Source organism: Polistes dominula, unplaced genomic scaffold (genome assembly GCF_049000335.1).
Source record: "Polistes dominula isolate Pdom_NZ unplaced genomic scaffold, Pdom_raw_medaka contig_26, whole genome shotgun sequence".
Taxonomy (NCBI): Eukaryota; Metazoa; Arthropoda; class Insecta; order Hymenoptera; family Vespidae; genus Polistes; species Polistes dominula.
In genome coordinates, this window is record NW_028300939.1 from 1,734,462 (window position 1) to 1,743,753 (window position 9,292).

At 27.6% G+C, this 9,292-nt stretch overlaps 1 protein-coding gene and 1 long non-coding RNA gene across 4 annotated transcripts; one reads left to right on the forward strand and one right to left on the reverse strand.

Annotated features, from left to right (window-relative positions):
* Positions 1 to 96: 96 nt before the first annotated feature.
* Positions 97 to 4,609, reverse strand: LOC107072455 (solute carrier family 12 member 8). The gene is made up of 10 exons (XM_015332422.2): positions 3,776 to 4,609; positions 3,514 to 3,694; positions 3,309 to 3,454; positions 3,008 to 3,239; positions 2,727 to 2,928; positions 2,412 to 2,646; positions 2,005 to 2,322; positions 1,779 to 1,934; positions 1,523 to 1,701; positions 97 to 1,454 (listed from the first exon to the last, which is right to left on the reverse strand). The coding sequence occupies exons 1-10, from the start codon at positions 3,962 to 3,964 to the stop codon at positions 1,295 to 1,297; spliced, it is 1,998 nt and encodes a 665-aa protein (XP_015187908.1). The 5' UTR covers positions 3,965 to 4,609; the 3' UTR covers positions 97 to 1,294.
* Positions 4,610 to 6,042: 1,433 nt separating this feature from the next.
* LOC149032871 (uncharacterized) lies at positions 6,043 to 7,778 on the forward strand. Of its 3 annotated transcripts, none has more exons than XR_016176239.1 (6): positions 6,043 to 6,145; positions 6,240 to 6,398; positions 6,547 to 6,777; positions 6,853 to 7,120; positions 7,196 to 7,273; positions 7,369 to 7,778. It is a non-coding gene; the product is annotated as an uncharacterized LOC149032871 (long non-coding RNA). The 3 variants fall into 3 exon arrangements; XR_016176238.1 differs by having other exon boundaries at positions 6,240 to 6,394; XR_016176237.1 differs by having other exon boundaries at positions 6,240 to 6,375.
* The last annotated feature ends 1,514 nt before the right edge of the window (positions 7,779 to 9,292 follow it).

Consider the following 9,292-nt stretch of genomic DNA (forward strand, 5'->3'; position numbering starts at 1 on the left):
GGAGAAACATTCATTGATATTTTGTTTTCTCTTCAAATGTATTTATCTTGATTGTATCTTTTATCACTCTCTTCTGACATTTATAAAAATGTTAAATAATATATAAATATATTATTATTATTATTAATTATTATTTACACAGAGTACTCTTATTTCAGTACTTATTACAATTTTTTTGTTGTTTTTTCTTTTTACGTTTGCTCCTTTAACACGGGTCGGCAACCTTTTGAGTTGGAAGAGCCAAAAATTACAATTAACAAAATTTCGAAGTTTTTAAAGAGCTACAAAATTTTTCACAATTATTTATCGGTGCTTAACGGTGCTTAATTCTCGTTAATCGATTCAGAACCGATTTTTTTTTTAAATGTGTTGTTTTTTCTTTTTTTAGTAAACTCTTTTAACTAAAGAGCCGCATGTGGCTCGCGAGCCGCAGATTGCCGACCACCTGTCCTATAATACAAACGATTTTCTAATTTATGATTAACGATAATTATGATCTTTTATATTTAATATAAAAGAATAAATATATAATCTCATTCTAAAGCTGGAATTAATTCTAAAACAATTCATATCGAAAGACGGAAACATTATTTATGATTCATTATAAATGCATCAATAATCCTGGCAGCATCACATATGTATATCCTTTGTGCGTGTAATTCATTCTAAGCTATTACAAATACAATATTAGTTATATGTCCTCAGTTATTGATAGCATCTCACATTTTGAGTATCATAACAATTTTTTGTTTGTTAATCTTACAATTAGACTAAATTTATATTAAGTGATTAATTAAATTATTTTATTCAAATTGTTATTTATATTTCAATATTTTTTGTAATTTCAATCAAAAGCTTTCCCATTCCTTTCTCCATTTCCCAAACCTTACATTATTTTTATATACTCTTGTCAAATTATTCATAAAAATGATACTTTTTGTTTACTAACATTTTCTCACCAAAGTAAGTAAGACTAATCAACGAACAAATGCGTTTTACGCATTTTAATACACAAATATATATTTTCATTAGATTAGATTTTGTGTAATATTATGTGTATGCATTTAACACGAAACACGATGATAACAATAAAACTGAGAAAAGTAACGTCAATTTATACATATATACGATGCAGATATTATAACACAGATTTCTGATCTTATACAGTAGATTTTGATTGTACACATTAAACAAAAATTATGCATATATTAAAAATCTCTTTGTAACGTTGAGATAAGATTGTAGGTTTTAATTATGCTTATTGAATAATAGAAAATGTCCACACAAAATTCCACTAATCAACGTTTACGTATTGACCTGTAACTGTAGCAGTTTGATGATATCGTCGCCTTCCAGCAAAATCCTCGTTTTCCTCGTTCAATTGTGCAGAACAAACTTCAACATCTGGTGGTATAGGTGTTACAACAATTTGTTCATAATCATAAACCTTTCTCCTATAACGAAAAGAAACATATTTATAAAATACGAAATATTATTAATTAATTAGAAATATTTCAATTACCCCATGAGTCTTAACAAAGCAGTTTTTAACCATTTGAAGAATTGAAACTCAGCTGAAATTCCAGGCTTTACAGCAGGATTAGCATGACCTACATAACTCCATACAAGAAAAACAACGACAATGTTTGCAATAGCATATCCCCAATGAACCAAAAACATTATGAATAATTTCACCAAACACTGTAAAATTCATGTAAAACTAATATATCATGTTTTATAATTTATTTGATATATATATTTGTTAATGTACTACTTACACCCAAAAGTGAGAACCATCTATTACATAAAGGACTATACCAATTCCCTAACTTATTATGAATATGAACTTTACGTTCGACAGAACTTGCATTGTTTTCTTCTAAACTTGGCGATGAATCCACAAATCCATTATTTTCAGAAATGCTGGAGCTTCTCTGTAATAAAACATTTTGTTATTTATCAAGTTAATCATACGTATTTGTAAATAAACAAACATAGACTCACCAAATTCTTATGTCTTATTCTCTCAGGAAATAAACTATCTAAATCATTGTCTATTTCCGTTATAGAATTATCTCTACTAGCGGAACCATAATTGCGATCAAACGTTGGAGACTGTGTCCTAAATCTTTGCTCTCTCATATGTCGAATATCAAAAGTTTGAGCAAGTGCAAAGTAAGCATAATCCAGACACGCATATGTTAAAAGAAATGGCATGGTTACAATAGGTGCAAGAGTATTAATCCTACCAGTAATGATAAAGGTCAATGTAACTGCAGCTACAACTAACATAGCATAAATAGGCACCTTATTTGGTCCTCTCTAAAAAAAAAATCATTTGTACAATTAATTTATTATCATTTCTATTTAAACAAATCTTGTATAAAACATTATAGCAACATTTAACTTACTCCTCTTTGTAAACAATTTATTCCTGGAATAACATTTTGACTAGCAATAGACTGAAGTACACGTGGTGTACCATACATTGCACCTAAACAACTACTAAACGAAGACACATAAAGACCAGCCAGAAGAGGTACTGATAATGCAGAAACCTTTGATGCAATCATGAAATTTGTAAGAAGTGCATCCCTAGTACAAGTTGCTGCCAAGAATAGCGAGAAACAAAGATATAGTACTGTTCTGAAAGTTGATCCATTTATATATTATTTGATTTAATATTCATTATATATTATATTTATCACATTGTTAACAATTCTTACCCAGTTCCTAAAGCTGCCAATGTACCATGTGGTATATCAGTTGATGGATGTCTCAAATCACCACTCATATTAATACCAGCTAAAACACCAGTAACTGTTGGGAAAAAGACACCAAAAACTGTGAACCAACTGTAACCACCTTGATAATCAGGAAAAGTATTGTTTCTTAAATTCCCAGACAACCATCCTTCAAATCCAGCATCTGTTAATCAAATGAATTAAATATAAATTATTTGTGTCAAATAAATATAAACATCATAACACTTGACAAATAATCTTACCAGGATTTTCATGTGTAAAACTACCAACCATGAAATCCATTCCAGCAAGAAGCAATATCAAAAGAAGTACAAATTGCAATTTAATAACCCACTTAACACCTGCTACATTAATCACAGATAACAAAATAACAGCAGCACAAGCAAAACTTCTCTGTGCCCAAGCAGTATCCAAACCAAATAAACCTGCCATAGATTCACCAAATCCTAGAACGTTTAGAGCACAACCTACAGCCTGAAATAAAATGAATGATCAATTTTCTATTCCATTTTTGAATAAACTATTGTATAAACTATTTCTAACCTGTCCAAAACAATACAGAAGACCAATGGATCCACCAAATCTTGATCCTAATACGTGAGATAACAAGAAGTAGACACCTCCACTTTCTACTCTACATCGTTCACAAATACCCACTGCAGATAATACGGTTACTAGTGCAATGCTAACTGTAAATAGAAGGCTGTAGTATGATATACAACGTAAAAATGGTTATTTACATTATTACCTGTTGAGAATATGATCAATACTGCATTCAATGCTCCAGCTTGACCAACTATCCAACCAGATCTTAAAAATACAATAACTCCAAAAATATTGATAAGACAAGATGTAAAAACACCATCCCAAGTACCAAATAATACAGGTTGTGATATGAAAAAGTTCGATTTCCACCATGGATCAGAACTCTGAAATAATATTATTACAAAATGAAATTTACATTGTTATATTATTACATTGTTAAATAATTATAAATATAAAATACTCACATATTCTTGAGCAAACAATTCATTTGCTCCAGTTTGATACATTTCTGAACCAAATTCTTCATAACTTCCATTATTTCTTGGTTGATTTCTTTGCATTTCTGTATTATGTAAACCATACCTAGACCAATCAACATTTCTTTCATCGTTAGGATCTCTATTTGGAACTTGATCTTCGTTATTTGGTCCCATTGTTAATTTTAATTACAATATAAATCCTTCAGTCAAAATATTCTCATTGAAATAGATTTCAGAAAAATAGCTGCTTGACAAGTTGTCCAATAAATAATAATGTAGTAATTATTACAACATTAAAGTTGTATTATATTTGATGTATAAATTAAATAAAATCTTTTTACAACACATATTTTTTAATATAACACACTTGACACTTTTGATAATAACATCAAAACTGAATATTTGTTGTACAAAAGCTAACAGCTTGATTATAGGTTAGGAAATATGTCTCACTAATGATGTACAATTTTCAATATTATTTTCATTCACGATAACATCTTTGTAATATAATACTCTTAAGCACTTGTTTTCTATATCAGTACTTTAAATCACTGTTATCAAATAAAAGATATCACGAAATGGTGACGTGTATTTCAAACGTACAGCAACCATGCTGCTTTTCACAATAATCCACATTTGAGTGTAGAGAAACTAACTACATTAGAATTCTATGTGTTGTATTCAAAAATGAACGCTGACATCACACTTGAAACATTTTCTAGCATCAGCATGTTGTTATTAATATCGAGTGAATATTTATTAATAACTGCACAAATAAGCGAATGAACTCGCAACTAAAGAACTGTACTTTCACCTATTTACACTTTAATATCATACACAATTTAAAAATGTCGAAAACAACGTTTGTCAATAAAAGAAAAAGAACTCATCTTATAAAAATTTTCCTATATAAAATACTAACTATAATAAATAATAAAAACTAATTACTATATGCAAAAATAATTATTAAATTATAGTCAAAGTAAAATATCTTAACAACAACAACAACAAATTTTTTGTAACAATTTTTTATCATTTAAATATTTCACATTTTTTTTTATAAATCTTTAGAAATAATATTAAAAAACACTATAAAAATTAATAAACAATATTAAATAGCTTTGAAAAACATTAATTAATACATCTATCCATATATTAAATATATCTATATATATTGCGAAAAGCATTTACATGCCACCCTCCAGTCAGAATTTTGACGTTTTTTCAATTTTCAATGGAAATCATATGATCCCGGTGGATTCAATCGTTTTCCTCCCGTCACAAAAATTCAAGATTAGTAGCAGGAGCACATGAAGATAAAAGAGGTATCAGGAAGTATTCGAGTAGAGTAGGAGGTCCCAAATCAAGAGCGCTCATTGGTTGGTTACCAACCAACCAGCTCTTAGTAGACGCCCAGTCTCAAGGACAATAATTATTTATTAAAATATTAATTTTAAATACTTCTAGACATTATTTATAAACTTTTAAGTACTCAGAATATTCTACAGACTCATAAGAATAGTATAAATTTATAAAAGTGTACAAAAAAATTATAGAAAGTACATTTTTATGGATTATAGCAGTTACCTATTAACCTATATGTTGGCCTTTTAGATATATAAAATTATTAAGCATATATAAAATTAAATTAAAATACTTCTAGACATAAATTATAAACAATTAAGCATTCAGAATATTCTACAGACTTATAACAATAGTATTAATTTATAAAAGTTAACAAATAAAACTATAGAAAGTACATTTTTATGGATTATCGCAGTGCATTCGTGAATCTCATTATCTCACCTATTAGCTTATATGTTGGTCACATATAAAAAATTAAATTAAAATACTTCTAGACATAAATTATAAACAATTAGGCATTTAGAATATTCTGCAGACATTAAATAAAATTATTATTTCATAAAAGTTTATAAAAAATGCTTCGGAAATAATCATTTTGTAAGAAACTGGCCAATATTAGGACACATCATCCGTGATTTTAGGAAGCATATTAACGCTTAATTTATTTAATTGTAAGCATAAAATATAAACATTTATCGATTTATCCTATTTTTCAGACTTTAAAAAAATTTCTTTGTTTATAAAAAATTATAAAAACTATTTATTTGCTGAGAAATAAATTAATTAAAGTAATGAACTTTTACCTACGTTTGAAAAATAGGCAGCCATTAAGAACATAGCAGCGGTGCGCTATCTAGTGGTAGTAGTTATTACTTAACTGGTAAAACTGTGTCGCCATCTGAACGGAAGATCACGCATCATTCCGCTAGAACAAAATCAACATGGCTACCTGTCAATACACTTTGAATGCAAATGCAGACTATATGAAGTGTAATGTATTTAATTTTAAAAATTCTTTCTGATGCAATAATTAAGTGCGTAATATTATTTATTAGTAATTATTTGTTTCATGTTTTTTCTTTAGTTATCACCAATTCAAGATGAAAATAGTTCAATTGGATGACTTGCTGTACGATACTGTTCTGCCATAACCTAACAAAGATAATATTCTAAATGAAATCCAAAAATACAGATGACTTCCAAACGTTTTCTTTATTCAAGTTATTACTACAAATACTAGCAAGTAAAGTATATATTTTGTTATAGAAAATTCTATTAATTATTAAAGTATATAGATTATTTTGTTTTTTAACTTTATGCATGATCTAAACATTTTCTCTCTTCAAACTTATTTTGGTACACATATAAACTTCTTTTTTAAATATTTTTAGATAAGAATGCAGCTCTACATTTTTAATTCTAACCTAAGAAAATTATGCACAGGAGAAGAAGTGTCCATTACACCATGGGATCAATGGAAATATATTTCATTTTCTTATGGCTAACGATTAGAAGATTTGCATTGATTGTGTCATCCTAACAAGAGTTTTATTCTATAATATTATGTAAATAGAATACAGCTGCAGTTACAATGAATAATCAAGACAAGAATTTGTCAAAAGGTAAACATTACAATCTTGTATTTGTAAAAAACAAACTGTATAATAAACTGATCGATAAACTGATTTATTTAACAGGGGAATTCAATAATTTGACTGGAATTGTCTACTCATTACTATCAAGAATGATAAGAAGTATCCCACAATACTGCAACCATCAAAGATTTTTGAAGACACTGCCTTCATTATATTTACAATTGGAAAAAACCATACTCAGTTCTATTCTATCAATAGAATTGCAGAAGAAATGCATCCTAGTTATCACAAATTAAGAAAACAAATGGCAAATACATTATAGTAGGAAATTCTATTCTTGAACAAAATATTTGACCAAGTTTTGTACATGGTAATGGAAGATATTAATTTTTCATTGACTGACAAGACAAATTGATGTATTTGTTAATTAATATCTTCTTTGTAGAGATTCCATGTGAATTATTATGCAAATAGAATACAGCTGCAGTGTCATGAAATAATCAAAATCATAAATTGTAAAAAGGTAAATGTAATAAACAAGTATTTATAAAAAACAAATATTATATCACTCTTAAGTAATATTTCTTCATAACATTAATATAATAATTTTTCCAACAGAGATTTTCAATTCTTTGACTGAAAGAGACTATGCATTACTATCAACAACGATAAGAAGAATGCAACAATACTGCAACCATGAAAGATTTTTGAAGACACTTCCCTCATTATACTTACACTTGGAAAAAATCAGATGCAGTTTAATTCTATCAAAAGAATTGAAGAAAGAATGCATCCTTGTTATTATAAATTAAGAAATCAAATTGAAAACTCATTCTAATCTGTAGTTTTTAACATCTACTAAATTTATTACTGTACATCTTTTTGGAAATTGGAAAACATAACTATGTATCAATTAGTAATAAGTTATGCGAAGAAAACTATTGTTTATAGTTAAGAAATTGTTCTCTCAGAAAATTGCTCATGTTTATAAAATATATAATAAACGAAATAAATCAAGATTAATATTATATCAGACAGAATTTTGTTTATTCTTATGCATTTGTTTAACCAAAAGTCCATTTTATTCGTTTTATTTTTAAAAATAATGATAAGAATTAATAAGCTATAATATAGATTTATAAAGTATTAATCAATATTTTTTATAATAATATTAATAAATTATAAATATAACTTTGAAAATGATTAATAAATGCATCTATCAATACATTAAATATATCTATATATATTGCGAAAAGCATTTAAATGCCACCCTTCAGTCAGAATTTTGACGTTTTTTCAATTTTCAATGGAAATCATATGATCCCGGTGGATTCAATCGTTTTCCTCCCGTCACAAAAATGCAAGATTAGTAGCAGGAGCACATGATGATACAAGAGGTATCAGGAGGTATTCGAGTAGAGTAGGAGGTCCTAAATCAAGAGTGCTCATTGGTTGATTACAAACCAATCAGCTCTTAGTAGACACTTGATTAGTTGGTTACCAACCAATCAGCGCGCTTGATTTAGGACCACCTACACTACTCGAATACCTCCTGATACCTCTTTTTTGTAAACTTTTATAAATTTATACTATTGTTAAGAGTCTGTAGAATATTCTAAATGCTTAATTGTTTATAATTTATGTCTAGAAGTATTTTAATTTAATTTTTTATATGTGACCAACATATAGTCTAATAGATGCGATAATGGGATTCACGAATGCACTACGATAATCCATAAAAATGTACTTTCTATATCTTTTTTTGTAAACTTTTATAAATTTATACTATTGTTAAGAGTCTGTAGAATATTCTGAATGCTTAATTGTTTATAATTTATGTCTAGAAGTATTTTAATTTAATTTTTTATATGTGACCAACATATAGTCTAATAGATGCGATAATGAGATTCACGAATGCACTACGATAATCCATAAAAATGTACTTTCTATAGTTTTATTTGTTAACTTTTATAAATCTATACTATTCTTATGAGTCTGTAGAATATTCTGAATGCTTAAAAGTTTATAATTTATGTCTAGAAGTATTTTAATTTAATTTTATATATGTTTATTAATTTTATATATATAAAAGGCCAACATATAGGTTAATAGGTAACTGCTATAATCCATAAAAATGTACTTTCTATAATTTTTTTGTAAACTTTTATAAATTTTTACTATTCTTATGAGTCTGTAGAATATTCTGAGTACTTAAAAGTTTATAAATAATGTCTAGAAGTATTTAAAATTAATATTTTAATAAATAATTATTGTCCTTGAGACTGGGCGTCTACTAAGAGCTGGTTGGTTGGTAACCAACCAATGAGCGCTCTTGATTTGGGACCTCCTACTCCTGATCGAATACCTCCTGATACCTCTTGTATCATCATGTGCTCCTGCTACAAATCTTTAATTTTTGTGACGGGAGGAAAACGATTGAAACAACTGAGACATCTGGATTTCCATTGAAAATTCGAAAAATGTCGAATGTTGGTTGGTTCTTCGATTGAAATAATTTCAGAAGTAATTTATTATAATTTGG